Raw genomic sequence first — 17,431 nt, 5'->3', positions numbered from 1 at the left:
TTTCTTTAAGAATTAAGGACAGGATATGACGAATCCTTGAGTCCACTTTTATGCCCTCATTGAATGAAACCAATGCAAATTTTGCTGTGAGAAAGAACTACCAACTTGAAGTCCAATTTTTTACATTCCTGATTTTTAAAAATGTTTCTATTTTCCATTATTTATATTAGAATCAGGTTGTGTCCTGTGAGATTAGTAACAAGCTGGGAACATCCTCAAGGTTTAATCTCAGGATGTAAGTCATTCCCACCGTTTGCAACATCATCCATGAATGCAGATGCTAAATACCTCTACCTGCTATTCTTTGCCTCCATGAATTTGCCTGCATTTAGGCATCATCTAATCCTTTCTTCCCTGGAAACATACAAGAGAATTCAAGGGAACTTTGAGAGCATACACAGTAATAGAATGGAAAGATACATCTATTTTACTGCTACATTTATTTCATGCTACAGAGATTCTATATATATTTTTTTAAAGATTTATTTTTATTATTTTTTCATTGGAAAGGCGGATATACAGAGAGGAGAGACAGAGAGGAAGATCTTTCGTCCGATGATTCACTCCCCAAGTGAGCACAACGGCTGATGCTATGCCGATCCGAAGCCAGGAGCCTCTTCCGGGTCTCCCACGCGGGTGCAGGGTCCCAAAGCTTTGGGCTGTCCTCGACCGCTTTCCTGGGCCACAGGCAGGGAGCTGGAAGGGAAGCGAGGCTGCCGGGATTAGAACCGGCGCCCACATGGGATCCCGGGCGTGCAAGGCGAGGACCTTTAACCACTTGCGCCACCGCGCCGGGCCCGAGATTCTATATATTTTTAAAGATTTTCACTTTGCATGCAATACATTATGCTGTTAGTACTAGTGTCCTTGTTACCCAATTAGAGGTGAAGGTAAAATACATTGCTCGTGGCTTCAGTCTGGCCCAACCCTTGCTGTTAGTAAGTGTTTCTGGAGTCGGTGAACCAGTGAATAAAATTTCTCTCCACTCGCTGCCCCCCCCCATCACTTTGACTTTTAGATAAACAGATCAATTTTTAAAATAGACTTTTGTACTGAAACTCATCTACACTTCCATTTTCCATGAACTTTTAAGAAGTATCTTTCATAATCATTTGTGCCATGACAAACAATTTTCTTCTATTGTCAGCAACAAAATTCTCCCCCTTTCTCCAGGTGCTGTGTGATTTCAGAGGCTCTGGGGCCTGCAAGGTGCATGTCTCAGGGGAAGCTTTGAAACACACAGAGCAGAATTAGATGGCTGAAGCTCCCTAAGAAGATTATTAGAACCTGATATTCAAACTTATTCAAATGTATAGTTTACATTTCTAATGCGCACAGGGCACCTTTTCAACATTTAAACTGTATTTCCCAGCTTTACACTAACTGTGCTTTTGTAATGGTACAATTGCATGTTGATGTGATGATGTTTTTATCTAGGGACACCAAGAAAATACATTTATTTTCTAACTGGAGGTATGCAATGCTGATTCCACATGTGAACCTGTGTGGCAAGCACCTGGTATTGCGAAGAATTTGCAAGGAGCGTGGAGCCAACCATCTTAAGCAGGGTGTTTTATTCTCAAACAGCTCATAATTCCTATTCACATCACCTTACAGGTTTCCATACCTGTAATGGGGATGTCTCTCATTCACTTGGCAGCAGCCTCTGTTTTTATTAAAACCCATCAAAGCATGCGTAATAGAGTGGGTTGAGAAGCTATGATTGAAGCCTGCCCGATATTCCTGCACATAACTGTGCAGTGTGATTGCAGGTAATGTATTTTCACCACAGCTATTGACAGAAAGGAAGGAAATGTGTCCATGCAGCTCTCATGGCTACAGCAATGATAGTGTCTTGCCTCTTGACTGCAGATATGTCTACTAGTTCAGAAGAATGAGAGTCATTGAGAAAATAGGGTAGGGCTGCTCAATTGGCCATCTGTTTGTCCGGAGGCAGCTAATTTTTGGCAGTCATACTGTGTATCAAAGCAATGCAATATCGTGCCCTGTATTTTTTTGATAAGGTTTCAGGTTACTGTCTTCCATGCAAAAGCACTCTCCTGTTCAGGGCCCTTCTTTTCCACCCACACAACTTCCCTGCCAAAGACTCTCAGAAGAATAAAGTGGGCACATTTGTTGCCTATCATAAGTTGAATAACTGTCAACAGTAGATGTAAGATGCTCAAAATGTGTCATTGGCTGCAATATAATCATCTTGATTATCTCCAAGATGCCTGGTCAGTGCAACACACTCCACTATGAAGGAAGTAGAATAATTTCCATTTTACAGATTCATTAAGGAGGCTTGTAACTTGTAGAAACAGGATAACAGTGATAGTTGTCTAAGTCTAAGGCTTTGATTTGTGTGCAGTGCTTCTTATCACAGAGGGGTGAGGTAAAGGACTTAGGGACGGCGGACTGTCCTATAGCCCTTTACATCAGTTAGCATTGGTGGCCACTGCTGTCAGGCACTGCCAAACCACTCAGAGTATAGGCATGGTGCTGATGCCATCCCTGTTATTCACAGACTTATAATCTTATATCTTCGCAGTAAAAATTGGCATGACTCATAACTCAGACCACAGCTAGAGTGATCTTTAAAAAAATGTAGATCTGGCCATGCTTCCACATCCCATCCACCTCCACTTGCATCTATGGCAAGTACTTCACTCTTGACTTCCTATTTTCATACAGCATGGTGGGGAAGATTTATGAGTCTGTATGCATCAATTAAAATTTTTACAACAGCATTTGGGCATATTGCAGTCTCTGAAATACTACATTATTTTCTGCTACAATGATTTTAGTAGAGCCATAGACAGGACTCTCAGTCTTTACCCTTGGCATCTGTCTCTGCCAATGGAGGGTGAGGATGGTGGCTTTACCTGACTGCAACTACTGAACACAATGAGTGAGCACACGAAGAGTATTGGAGAGTGTCTGCCACGCAGCTGACAAAGGGATGTGAGGTCCTTTCCAGATGGTTTGTCCCCTTCCCCTGAACACCTATCTCCTGTCAGCAGGGAGAGGGGCTCAGCAGTTGGACCTCCTTCCTGGTGGAGATGCATGCCTGGGTCACATATACTCTGTGTTTATAAGCACTTGAATCTGTTGCAATAGTACTGGTGTTGTTGCTTACACTTCACACTGAAAGCTTGCTTTCTGTAAATAATGCCTTTTCCATTGGGCTGAGGAAGAATGGCAATTGGATAGTTCAGGGGAAGACAGCTTTGTCTAAGTGCCTGTCTCCCTGTCTAATGCATTATGCTGTTGACCAAAGAGTGACAACCACAAAGGGTTTCCAGAAGGTTTGTTTCTTAGGAAAAAGCCCTGGGCTCAGAGCTGCTTGTCCTGAAGGCTTGAGCTTTAAGAAGTTTCCCCAGGTAAGCAGCAGACAAGATAATCTTCTGCTAAACTGGAGTATTAAATATAACTGATGAGTCAAAAAGTTGTAGCATTATCTTGAAATTAAAGTATTGTCACCTTTGAATTGCCAAGAATTTTAACAGACCTTTAGAGAAATTCCTTTTATACATTCACTTAACAGTTGGCTTCAGCCCATATCACATGGGTGAGAACAGCGAGCTCAGGTGATGGAAATGAGATTTCCATTCAAACAGCTTCTTTTATTAATTTATTCAATGACTTCCTAAAATTCTTATTCATCTCTCTTTATTACTTCTCTCATTTTTTTCAGTTTCAGTTCCTTACACATTCTTCATTAACTCATCCAGCAGTAATTCAGAAAATAAGCATTTGAGATAAACTTCCAAGTACTGGGCTGAGCTAGGCACTGAGGTTACCAACAGAATGAATTAGTTTTTGTCCTCAAGAAACAAGAATCACAGGAGGACTCAGATTATTGAACCCATGGTGTAGGAAGAGGAGCTGGCACATGGTATGGGGACAGTATAAAAGGGTGGGGTTGACACAAGTGCACGAGGGGACTGAGAAGGTTCCCTTCAAGCTGAATTTTGTCATCAGCACCGTTCAATGAGCAGCTACTGGTATAAGACAATGGGGATCGTATTCTACATTTACACCACTGTGCAGTTTTCCCAGGGGCGCAGGGAAGAAGTTGCACTATCTCTCTTTTGCAAAGCAAAGCACCAAAATCTTGACCAATGATTCTCCCAAGGGACAGACTTTCATTTCAAGCCAGTGTTGGAGGCTGATCTCCTGAGGAATGGCGTAGGATGAAGGAGGTAGTTTTAGCTGGAGAAGGCCAGTGTGAAGCTCTCCACTAAGGATTTTTAAACCAGCAATGCAAATTTTGAACATCTACTTGGGTAGATGTAGGAGAATTGGAGATCACACACAAGCAGACCAAAACATAGATCTAAAAGCAACCACGTAAAATTGGACAAAGAGAGCTAAATGGTCATGATGGTCATTTGCCCTGTGAGAAGTGGGGTTAGCGTATACAGCTTGGGTCTAGTAGAAATAAAGTTTGTGTGCCTATCCAACACTTACGATTCAGTGACCTTGGTTCAATCATTGCTTCTCTAAAGCCAGGGTTCCTCATCTGTAATATTTGAAAGGCAACAGCGGCAATGGTGCCACTGAAAGTGACAGCCTAGCTTTGAGAATAAGCATATCTGGTTTGGAATCTATATTTTACTCCATGTCATCAAAGAAACTATATACAATTTATATAACATAATTGAGAGGAGGAATGTTAACATCAGTCTTTTCATTCATGATACTCTCACTATGAATGTCATGCTTCATAGGGACACATAGCAAATTGTCTGATACTAACATGAGTTCAGAATACATGTTGGACAAGCATGATGGTCAATAGGTTAACAAACAAGGAGGTAGAAGCTCCCTGGAGTTCTGATGGGAGCAGGGATGGTAGAGGTAGGTACTGTTTCACCTGACAATTACAGAATTCTTTATCCTCAATTTTCCACAGCCTCTCCTGGCACTCATCATCTTAGGCTTCCAGGATGCAAAGTTAACTCATCTTCCCGTCTGTATTCTAGCAAGCCTCTTAGTTCTGGCATTTCCAAAATATGTGTCCTCTACGTAAAGGCTATGTCATGATCCAGATTTCAATGAAGAAGTTCCAAGATTTCAGACAAAAGCATATGTGTACAGTAACAACAGCAAGAGAAAAGAAGAGACTAGAAGAGCAGGCTGCACATGTCATCAGGAAACTAGCCTACGCAGGCTATTCTGGAACATTCAGTATCCGGCCTGCTGTGTAGAACCTGCCACAGTTGTCACCACAGGGAAACACTAAGCCTGGGTTTTCTAGGTAATCATGTCCCTATATCTAACAGTGCGGAAGAGGAAGGAAACCACATGATGTCTACATTAGGTTCTTTTCATGTCTGAGAGCCTATGAAGTGTAACGATGCAATTATGTGGGCCAGATACTCAGATGACAAAGGCTGTTCCAGTCTTCCTTTTTCTCGTTCTGCTTTATTTGTGAGGATGTACAGAATTAAATTGCACGTCCAATTGTCATAAATGCTTTAACCCAGGTTATTGTTAGAGAGTGACTGATACATCCCAGATAATGCTGTGTGGCTCTTCCACCATTAGTAGCCTTGTCACAGTATTACTTGAGTTGCTAACCTGCTTCTGTTGTTACTGCTGTTGGATTTTTAACCAAGCTTTGGAAAAATGAAATGCCTTATCCAAGCTTATTGTTGGGTGAAAAAGGTTACGAAATTGAACTCATATCCCTCTCCTTTCTTCTTGCCTTCTAAAGGTAATTCATATCCTTCTGCCAGATTTAAAGGGCTTCATGTTAGCGCAGTTCTCTTACTGTAAATATTGACACATTTATTTTGCTGACCAAAAATATCATTTGGAGAAAAATAATTTTAACAGCTTCTGTTAAGTACATTGCAAATATGATGTGCATTGCACAATTTCAATCGTGGCTATAATACACCTTTTGCAGGTATTTAATCCAATACCTGTGGTTCTGACAGAGAATCATCTGTGTTTATGAGTCTGCTGTGAAAAAACATGCCAATCATATGAAGGCTCTGGCTGCCCCTAGTTAGAGTCTTTTCTTGGTCCCCTCACTGATCATCACCTTGCATGAGCTGCCTCATCCTCCTCATGCCAATTTCCCTCATCATTGATGTGGCTATGTTGGCTCCCTTCCTTTCTATACCTCTATACCCAAAGACTCAACCAATCCAGAACTGAAAATATTTAAGAAAAAAAAAAGCAAACAAATAAAAACCTGTGGCTGTGCTGAACACATTAGTCCTGTTTTTAATTATTCTAGCAAACAGTAGGCTACAGCATTGTTTTACCTAGCAAATTCCATTAAAGCAGACTTCATAAGCAATATAAAAGTGAGTTAAAGTATATAGGAGAATGCATAGTTCGCATGCAAATACTATATTGTTGCATGTAAGGAATGTGAACTTCTGCAGATTGGGGTATGCGTAGTGCTCTTGGAACTAAGCCCTCACCCTTGTGGATATCTGGGAGTGCCTGAATTAAGGGATGATACGATAACTTAATTTTAATATGATTGGATAATTATTTAATTATAAATGAGATAATGGGTATTGATGTTTAGAATCAAGTCACGGAATAATTCTCAGGATTATTATTAATTACCGTACTAATAACTGCAGGTGGTACAGGATTTGTGTGCCCTTCCTCTTTGTATACGTGGAGCACTTAAGAGGTGGCTAGCACTGATCTATCACACTGCTGATGTGTTGTTCCTGTTCCCACCTTCCTTCTAACTTCTCTTGCTTGCTCTTGTGTTGTCTGTGCAGAGGACAAGATCTGGACTACAGTGCAGCACAACAATGCAGAGCTGACACGTGTGCAGGACTCCAGCCATGAGAAGTCCTATATCACGACCTTGGACTACGGTGGAAGCATGGAGCAGCTGGAGGCTCTGATTGATGGCTCAGAGCACTGTGAGCAGGAGATGGCTTACCGCTGCCGGAGATCTCACCAGACCAACAATGCAGGTAAGGCCTGGTCTGCCCATGATGTTCTGTAGTGGCTCTGCACCCTGGAATAGCAAGGCCAGGTGCTTGTAGTGGCCCTCCACTCTGGCAGCAAATCCAGGTGTTTGGCAGGAAGGGCATGTTGTTTCAGCTTCTCACTCTGCAATGCAAACACATGAACCAGGAGACCTGAGTATGCTTAGTGCTGGCTCAGATGCCTAGCATGTAGCCTAGCTACTTCTGAAGTCTCTCAAGGTTTCTTCCGCATCCTGAGAGTGATAATAATAAGCATCCTGCCCTGTGTGAGGGTGGGGAGGTTCTTGAGGGAGCAGGAGAAGTGTGGCCCTGGGGATGATACTCCTTCAGGGAATGAAAAGAGAACACGGCAAGACACCAGGGGCCTCAGCATGCCAGTCCAAGAATGGTGAATTCTAACTGGGGCAAAGTTTACATGAGGGCAAAGTAATGGGCAGGCAGGATCCATCCTGCGGTTTCACAGTACTCATGTTACCTGAAATATGGAGGCCTCGGCGATATGTCTCTTTGGAAGGATGACACAGAGGAGGGAGCTATAGCACAGCAGGTAGAGATGCTGCTTGCAATGTGGACACATTGTATCAGAGTGCTGGTTCAAGGCCCAGCTGCTGCTCTAGATTCCTGCTAATGCATCATGAGAGGCAGATATTGTTTCTTGGGTAATCGTCAAGCACGTGGGAAATGCAGATGTGGTTACAGGCTCCTGGCTTTGGCACATCCTGGCCCTGGCTGCTGAGGATATTCGGTAAATGAACCCATGAGTTAAAGACCAATTTCTCTCTCTCTCTCTCTCTCTCAGGCATCAGTAAATGAAAACAGTAAAGATAATGTTTGCTTTCAGGAACAAAGACACTAAACTATTTTTCTCTTAATGGCAATTTTGAGTGAACAGTTTATTCAGTTATTAACATATATGAGAACAAATTAAACAAAACAAAAACTCTAAGATTGCTTACCAAAACCTAAAAGGGTTATGGCAAATATCAGAAAGGGATATGCACATATCTATATGTGTGTATATATATATATATATATGCATATATATATGTAATATGTGTGCATGTACCTGCCTACTCTGTCATTCATTCACATAGTTCAATTACTTCATGGCTTTAAAAAATAAAGGAGTATCCAGAACATGGAGTCACCGATCCTAGTGTAGAAAAGATCACAACCCAGTACTTGGATATCAAAATTTTAGAAAACTCTGAGGAGAATAATAGAAAATAAATTGTGCACCAAGGAGAAATAGTGGGAATTGCCTGCATGGCGATGCCTGGCTGAACTGGAGTCATCAGGGAAGAGCTGTTCCACAGAAGTGAATTTTCCGGATAACCGTTACTTATCCCTTAAACCACCAAACTATTTGTAAAAGTTTCTTAGTTCCTTGAAATGAAAGTCTCCCTTGCAAGCCTATGACATCACTGACTCTCAATCAGGAGGAACTGCTTCTGCAGGTATTTCCTGAAGACCATAATCCCTGTCAAAATAGGAGTCAGCCTCACCTGTCCTGTTCACCTGCTCCTCCCTTGCAGTGTTTAATAGTTCTATCTATCTACTAATAGTTGTATCTATTAGTGTTTCTATCTAGTTCTACTCACTCCATCTGTCCTTTCACCTCTTGTAGTGCTGTCTTCACTTGGATGCATAGAAGCAACAACTGGGCAGAATGTATATGCTAGGAGTCATTTATTTCTAGAACTTCCCTTCAGTATTTTCAGATGTCAGTTCGTTGTGGATATAAAAACTGGGGACCAGGAATCATGGAGGAACCTTGCATGTGTTTTATGGAAATGTGGGGTGTTGTCTGATAAAAGATGAAGGATACATTCCAAATGAGTTTGGGAGGGGCCTTTTGATATGATAATATGTTTTGAACCTATTGTAAGCTAGAGAAGACTGAGGAGTTAAAGGAAATAAGGAGGCAAGATGACCTTGGCAGTTCCTGGCTGCAGTGGATCTGAAGGTATCTGTGTGGGTCCTGCCAAGGACACTCCAATCTGGTGGAGGAGCACCAGAACCGCATTCCTTCCTCCTGCAGAGTGGAGGGTACCTGATTTCGTGCTGTCTGCATGCTTTATTGTACATGTGTGTGCACTGGATACTGTCCTTGACACCCCAGATTACTGATGTCTAAGGGAAACCGTGCATGTCATGGTTGGAATACAGAAATGCATTCATCACAGAGTAGCAGTGTTTCTGTGTGGAGCCCTTCTGGGTCCCACCTGATCTATGATGCGGTTTTGTTCAAGGTAAGTACAATGTCTTACACAAGTTCTCCCTCCAGACCCTTGGGTCTTTGGAGGGAGTATTCTGTTTTAGTAGGGAAATGCTAATTTCATTTCTCCTCCTCCACCATGTCTGAATACACAGTTTACTTAAAGGTTAAGAGCTATGAGTCTAATTTAGAAGGTGGAACAACTCCAATGCATTAACATTAATAGTGCATGGAAAGTACTCCCAATGGCTTTATTTTAAAGCTGCAGTCATTTCCATGTCCATTCTCTCTTCCTTATTTTTCTTCCTGCAACACTTAATGATAATCTAATGGTAGCAATGGCCCGTGTGGTGATAAAAAGAAGAAAGGGGATCATCGTTTCTGCTGCTGTATTTCCCCCCTTTTTCCCCTAGTATATATAGCTAAAGGCACCAGCAACCTTGATAAACTTACCTTTGCCAGTTGATGTCATTGCATCGAGAGAAAGCTCAAAGAATGAGAAATAAGAAGGCTAAGTCACAGACAGCTTTGATGGAACTCATTCATCAAATGATAAACTGTGAACGTTCCTCTCTTCCTGGAATGGAAGAGTAAAGACTAAATATTGTAAAGGTTAATTGTAAGTGACTGATGGTGGTGCTCAATGAATTTCCTGGGCTTGAAGCTCTCTCAGGTAGGAGCCGCTTATGTCCTGTTTCCTTCATACGTGATGGCGAGGCCTCCTATTTGTCCCTTAAAGCATGTCCTCATCAGAGCTTGCACTGTGAGCCAGGTCTTTCTCTTTCAACTTTTCACTCAGGTATGGGGAAAGGGGCCCAGTGCTTAAGCACTTAAGCTCTCAGAGACCTTAAGCAGTTAATTGAAAGGTTGGGAACAGCTGTTTGGCACAGCAGGCATTCAGCAGGGATCAAGCTCCAAGGAGAGAACTGAGCATCTGTTGAGTCATTACTAGAATGAATGAAATTACCCAGGACCCTAAGTGTTGTGGAGTGAGGCCTTATAAATATTTTATTTACCAGGACTTGCAAATTCCGGCTAATCTTTCATCCTATTTCCTTCATTGATTCCCTCTGGTGCTTTATGTGATAACTCCGGGATTTTCAAGGTGTGAAAAATACAAGAAGCATTTAGATAGTGCATGGATATGCATCTAAAAGGTATTTCAACATAAGAAATAAAACTCAGTTTTTTCAATGGAGAATGGCATTAGTTTGAGAATAGTAGTGAACAGTGAGAATTTTGATGTGAATTTACTTGCAGAGTAAACAAGGGGGGTATTCAAGGAGACTTAGGAAAGGGAACATTTTTCAACACAAAAGAGAAGGCTAGCGTTTTTCACAATGGATAAAAGGTTTCTTGGGTGTCTCACATTTCACGTCTGAGTGCCTCGGTTTGAGTCTTGGCTCAACTTTGTTCACCCCAGGAGAAAACAGATGATGGTTACTTCCGTAGCTGGGTCACACACACCCATATGGACACTAAGATCTTTCTGCAGTGCAAACAGTAGCATTTTCATCCTTCTCCACCTTTCTTGATTTCAGCTGTGATTTAATTAGAACATAATGGTTAAATTATTAGAACATAATCACTATCAAAAAACATTTAGAAGTATACTACTTTTTAATGGTGATGGGCTAAGCATAGCTTTCCAAGAAAACTTGTATCTTTTTCCAGGACTACACTAACTTGATATATACCTATTAGAAAATATCATCAAACTTTTGTCTCGGTAAAACCTGGACATAAAAATCAACTAGTTCTTGTTGCTTATCTGCTGAATGACCTTAACATCAGTGTCTTGATCTTTCTTAACCATAGTGACCTCATCTGTTAAATGAGGTTCGGATTGTTAAAGGGAATCGCTTCCCAGGAGAACCTCACAATGTGGGCTGCATTTAGTTTCATCTGCTTGTGCACGTGACATACAATAATTTTCAGTTTGAAAGAGCAAGGCCAGTGTTATGGTATAGGAGGTTAAATTGTCATGGGCAAATCCAGGATGCCCTATCAGAGTTCCAGTTTCATATCGTGGCTGTTCCCCCTCAGATGCAGCTGCTTGCTAATGCAACTGGGAAGGCAGTGGAAGGAAAATGGTCTACATACTTGGACCAGTGCCACGGAGGCAAAAAACTGAGTTGGGAGTCTTGGGCTTCTAACTGAGGCCTCATCCAAACCCGTCTGCTATAATCATTTGGAAAGTAAACTAATTGGTGGAAAATCTCTCTTCCTTTTGTCCTTCAAATAAAAATAAATAAATATACTTTTAAAATATTGCTTGGTTTTATTTAAATAACTCAGTTCTATTATCATTTTAAACTAATACCTTATAGCAATATCATTTTTAAAACTATTTTTTCTTTTCTTTATTAATTACATTGTATAATGAGACACAGTTCTATAGGTACTGGGATTCCCCCATCCCTTCCCTAACCCTCTCCCCATGGTGGATTCCTCCACCTTGTTATGTAACCACAGTTCAAGTTCAGTTGAGATTCCTTCATTGCAAGCATATACCAAGCATCTTATTGTCCAGATAAGTTCAATGGCTTCTTGGGGAGACCTTCTCTGGTCTGAAGGTCTGGCCAAAAGAGTAAAATCCCGGATCAATTAAAAGCCACATCAGCAACAATATATAACGTTATGGAATTAATTAACATAGTATCGAGTAGCCAACATGTTAAAATTGCATGCAAGTTCTTAACAACATCCTGTGACTACTTCAATAACATTTTAACAATTGAGGTGCAAACCAGTTAAAGAGATTTTCAAGCCCATCTGAATTTCTTACCTGGGATTTTATTCCTTTTCATAATATTCATCATACTTTATTTTTTATAATGTTTACACAGTTGAGAAGGATTCATGACCTTGGGAACCATGGTTTAGGATGGGAAGGGTCAAGGAATGGGGGAAAGTGGATGAGACAATTACTTATAATGTTCCTCTCTTCTTTCTGTTTCTCCCAGCTCACCATGTCTGTATAGGAGGTTTTGAAAGCCTCTGTGATCCGAAGTGTTTCATTAAATTGCAAAGCAAGTTTTATTTTGCATCAACTAAAATCATAAGCTGGTGCACTTGAGGATTTGTCCACAGATGCTATTGTTTTGGTTTTGCCCTGGAATTAGCCCTCCTGTTTCCCTATCCAGTACATCTCAGAACTGTGAAGAGGGTCTTGCCAGGTTATCACAGTTTGGACAGCATGTTGACTGTGCTGTGATGACAGTGTTTTTAATGATGCCTCATAAGTCTTTCCAAGGTCTTTATACTCACTGCCAAACCGTAAGGTTCCGACTAAGACACCACTGAATTTTGCCTGGAGGGGCATCAGATACCCTTCTGCCATCATGGCAATCAGCAGTGTCCTTTGCATAAGGAGTCTGCTGTTCCTTCTGTGGCTTTGGGTAATTATTACAGTTCTGAAGTGCTTTATTCTCAGTTATATTTTTGTTTGGCGAAATGTGGTGGGGGTTTGGAAGAACAGAGAGAGAATGCACCTAGAACAGATTTCGGTTTGGCCATGCTCTACTTAGAAGTGTCGGTTAGGATTGTAGTTAGTTATAGATTCTTTCCAGCTACAGAAAAGGGCGTTAAGGTAAATAACCATGATGATCATTGTGAACATTTTTATCCATCTAAGTTTATTTTTTTAAATTCTTGCTATTGCAGCTGGATAGTGGCAGTGTGTGTGTGTGTGTGTGTGTGTGTGTGTGTGTGTGTGTGTGTGCGCACACACATATATGTGTGCGCTGAGAGTTTGCTCCAAATTAAGAACTTTCTTCTAGAGGGCAACCAACAACTGATAGAGCCAAAACATGCTACTGTGTCATTCTCATGGGGCCACTTTCCCCTGGTTTCTGAGTCTCATTCCTAGGGAACTAAATTGAATGAGCAGCAGGTGGGAGTGAAAACAACGCTCTTCTATAGGATCCAGCATCATGAGTGGCAACTCAACCCACGATGCCAGTCACCATCGTCGGCATTTAAACATGGACCTTGACAAGGTCTCCTCATTACTGTCATTGACAATTATTGTTTTTGTCCCATTAATTACCAGGAACAAGAGGGTATTTGTGGCTTGCTTATGTCAAATCCTGCCAGTTGTTGACATCTGGACCCACTAGAATAGATAAGTACTGCACTTTTTTTTTTTTTTTGCCAGTTTCACAATACAAAAAAATGATCTTGTAGTCAATTTTGCAGCATGTTATGCAACTAATATTTATTGACTTTTCATGACTCAGTCATTGTTTGATCAACATAAAGCCATTGGAGAGGAGGTTGCTGGGAAATGACAGCTTGAAGCATTCCTTTCCTGTTTCTGTATAAGACCCAGAGATCCTTTGTGCCAGATTGTACTGATAAATATCATGTTTTCAAAGGATAAAGTTTATCTTGCATGAAACAGAATATTTGTAAGATTAATAGGTATAAATGCAAAGTGTAACAGCCCATCGACCCACTATCATAGCTCTCAATTGGCTAGGGGAAGAGAGCCAAAGTTAAAATTTAAAAAAAAAAAAAAAAAAAAGAAAAAAAAAATCTGGTGAACATCAGTGAATGAGAAGTGTTTAAAAGCTGAGGAATTAAGGTGCAGGCATTGTGGCACGGCAATTTTAGTTACCAATTTTGACACTGAAATATCCTATCAGAGAACCTTGCCAAGTCCTGACAGCTCTGCTTCCTACACAAGTCCCTACTACTGTGTCTGGGAGCACAGTATAGAGTCATAATGGGAAGTGAACCCATGGATGGCAGATCTCTCTCCTCTCCATCAGTGTGTGTGTGTTTCCTTCCCTTTGTCACTCTGAGTTTCAAATAATAAATCTTTTAAAAAGGAGAATTTAAGAATTTACTAGGGCTTTCAGAAGAAGGGGAAATGGGGATGTTCAGAGTCATCTGGAGTTTTGAAGGCATGAGAAAAACAGTTTATGATTATGGGGTTAATTCAAAGGAAAGGGCCTTTTGGTGTGATCAGAAAATTCTTGAATGTTGGGGACACACAGCAAAGAAATGTTATATCTTAATGGGAAGTTACAGAGTAAGGTTGTAAAATGCAGAATCGGATGGGCTTATGAAGCTCTACAGTTAAACTGATGGAAATCTTTAAGTTTAAATAAGAACTGACATCTGAGAGTTGATTATTACAGGGTGGTGATGTGTGCCTCATGCCGACAAGTTCAATGATCTTATACACACTTAAGTCATGTTAAGAAACATTCATAGGTTAAAAAAAAAAAAGGTAGCTGTACAGCATGTGAAAACTAAAAGGCGACGAAAGCATTGAATTCTATGCAATGTGTTTTGGCCATAACCGGCAGAAATCACAGTAATATCCACACTTACGGTGGGAAACTTTATTTAGTATCTCCATCTTCCTAAAGAGCTCATCATCCCTTGCCCCCCTATCCTCGCCTCCGCTCCTGGGAACTGTCAGGTCATTGTTTTTATACCAGCATGATGTGTGCTCCGTATCCCAGCATGCCCAGAACAGCAGCCACCGCTCAAGCACTAACTGTGAGCTGGGTGTGTGCTAATTCCTGGGGATAGAGTGGTGACAGACACCGGATTCCTGCTCCTGAAGGACATAATCAGAAAACATGGTTTTAAACAAATTTGGATGGAAGACTTCATAGTAGGTGGCTTCTTATAAATGATTTTTAATTCCTCTTAATGCATGAATATTTTGTTATGATGTGACCTATTTATCAAAGCCTTTCTCAGCAACTCAGGGTCCTTCTGTGGTTCTTTGATATTCAAATTTCTGGTCTAGAATTCACCGTGTTGCTGCATTTTTTATTTTCCTTTGGACAGATCCAGCTTATATCATTTTTGTGAGCTCCAACAGGGAGGTTTGTCTTTTTATATTTATAGACCTGTCTGGTATTTGAGTACAGTGCTTGGTCCCTATTTCAAACTCAATCAGTGCTGAGGGGAAGGACTATTCCTCCCATGCACTCAGGGATCCTGCTTTTGTTCTTTGGACTTTGAATCTCTGTGACCATGGGTGTTGGGTCTCTATCACACTACTGTGCACGCCTGTAATGAAAGTAGCAGTCGATCATTGACAAGGGTGGTCACCAGCAATTTCATACAGCACCATAGTGGGAGGTATTGGACTGGTGTATTTTCAATTTAGGGGCAACAATTGTCTAAGAGATCTCTGTCTAAAATAAATGTTTGCACATTGAAGATGCTAGATTATTGCAATATGTATCTCTATATTTATAAATATGCATATGTATAATATATAATTCATATAAATTTAATACATATTTAATACATAATTTATACATTTTTAATACATAATCTAACACATAATATAATTTAATACATATTTATATAAATATGTATTATATGAATTTATATAGTTTATATAATTTATATAAATAAATTAGTTTATTTAATAAATATATAGTTTATATAAATTCATATAAATACATATTTAATTCAATTTCCTACTTCCCATGAGGCTTACACATGGTGCATGCAACTGTTTGAAGTACCAGTGTTAGTAAGAAGTAGAGAGGAATATGCCTGGCATTATGGAATACCAGGTTAAGCATCTGGCTGCAATGCTGGCATCCCATGTTAAGCTTGTTTCCAGTCTTGGATGCTGCGCTTCTGATCCAGGTATCATGTGGGAGATCCAGATGGCGTTCTGGTCTTGTGGCTTTAGCATGGCTTAATTCCAGCTGTGACAGTGAACCAGGAGTTACAGATTGTCTCTCTTTCTGTCTCTCCCTTTCCTTGTCTCTGTAACTCTTGTTTTTTAAGCAATCGAAATTGTTTTCTCTTTAAGTGTTAGCAGTGACAACACCAACACTAATTATATCTATCTTAATGTGTGCATGCCAGATGCTTTTCTCAGCCTTTACCACACTTAGTCCTCACAATTGTATTGGCACATATCATTCCTAACCCTATTTTATGGATGAAAAATAAAGCTTAGGAAGCTGAAGCATTTTCAATAAACTAACAGCCACCATGGTTTATACACAAGCTTAGTGATCCCGAGGCTCTGATCTTTGACATTTCCATTCTACCCCCGTATTGGGCTTTTTCACATGAAAGACGGTATTAGATGGGAAATTGTAGAGCACTGTCAATTAATTTGGGTGGTTAAAATAAAATTTCACTAGTAACAGTGATTAATCATCATGCTGGAAGTCAGGGAGTTCAGAACGAAACAGACCTTGTGTCTGGTGAGGATCTAGTTTCTGGGCCACGGATGATACCTTGTCACAGTGTCTGAACATGGGGAAAGAACAAGGGCCCTCTCTCAGCTTCTTTTGGAAGGACCTGAAGAGACCTGAAGGACCTGAAGTTCCTGAGAGAACTGCTCTCACAGTCTCTGCCTCCCCACACTAACACCTTGGGGCTAGAATGTCAGCACACGACAATGGTGGCGGAGGACATGTACGCTCAGACCACAGCAGTTAGCATATGTCTACCACTGTGACACCAACAACCCACTTATGCTTACAATCTTGCTCCGCCTCTCTCCTTCTCAAATCAACATCCATACTGCTACTGAAGAAAGAGTCCTTCGTAAAACACAGGTTTGCTCAGTTACCGCTTTGGTCCAGTACCATCTCCCTGTTGAGGAAGCTTACCCTCTGTATCAGGGCACATCATCTTCATTGAAGTTGAATGCCTCCTTTTTTCCAGCACTTTGAGGAAAACAAAAGGAAAGCCTTGAACTTAATAAATTACAGCTGTCAGACAATACCACAATCTCTCACAGTGCCCCGATTTTGCATATATTTTGCTTTGTTCCCTCACTGTCTTGTCCTTCCTTTGTCTTTTTCCTTTTCTTTCCTTTCTTTCCTTCCCTTCCATTCCCTTCCCTTCCCTTCCCTTCTCTTCCCCTTTCCCTTCTTTCCTTCTTTTCTTTCTTTCTTTTTCTTTCTTTCTCTCTTTCTTTCTTTTCTTTCCTTTCTTTCTTTCTTCCTTCCTTTCTCTTTCTTTCTCTCTCTCTTTCTCTCTCTTTCTCTTTCTTTCTTTCTTTCTCTTTCTCTCTCTTTCTCTCTCTCTTTCTCTTTCTTTCTTTCTTTCTCTCTCTTTCTTTCTTTCTTTCTCTTTCTCTCTCTCTCTTTCTTTCTCTCTCTCTTTCTTTCTCTCTTTCTTTCTCTTTCTTTCTTTCTTTCTTTCTTTCTTTCTTTCTCTCTTTCTTTCTCTCTCTCTCTCTTTCTTTCTTTCTTTCTTTCTTTCTTTCTTTCTTTCTTCTCTTTGTCTTTCT

General features: G+C 40.6%; 1 protein-coding gene across 1 annotated transcript in view; it reads left to right on the top strand.

The window, feature by feature from the left end:
• The window catches only part of LOC121150356 (contactin-associated protein-like 5), a 298,680-nt gene that overhangs the window by 175,297 nt on the left and 105,952 nt on the right, over positions 1–17,431 (top strand). Inside the window, exon 13 of the mRNA XM_040971200.1 lies at positions 6,759–6,959. Coding sequence (XP_040827134.1) covers positions 6,759–6,959 — 201 coding nt within the window. The remainder of the gene's footprint in view (positions 1–6,758; positions 6,960–17,431) is intronic.

The sequence above is a fragment of the Ochotona curzoniae genome, unplaced genomic scaffold (assembly GCF_017591425.1).
Source record: "Ochotona curzoniae isolate NIBS_2020 unplaced genomic scaffold, NIBS_Ocur_1.0 scaffold_4953, whole genome shotgun sequence".
Classification (NCBI taxonomy): Eukaryota; Metazoa; Chordata; class Mammalia; order Lagomorpha; family Ochotonidae; genus Ochotona; species Ochotona curzoniae.
This window is presented reverse-complemented; position numbering and strand designations above follow the sequence as displayed.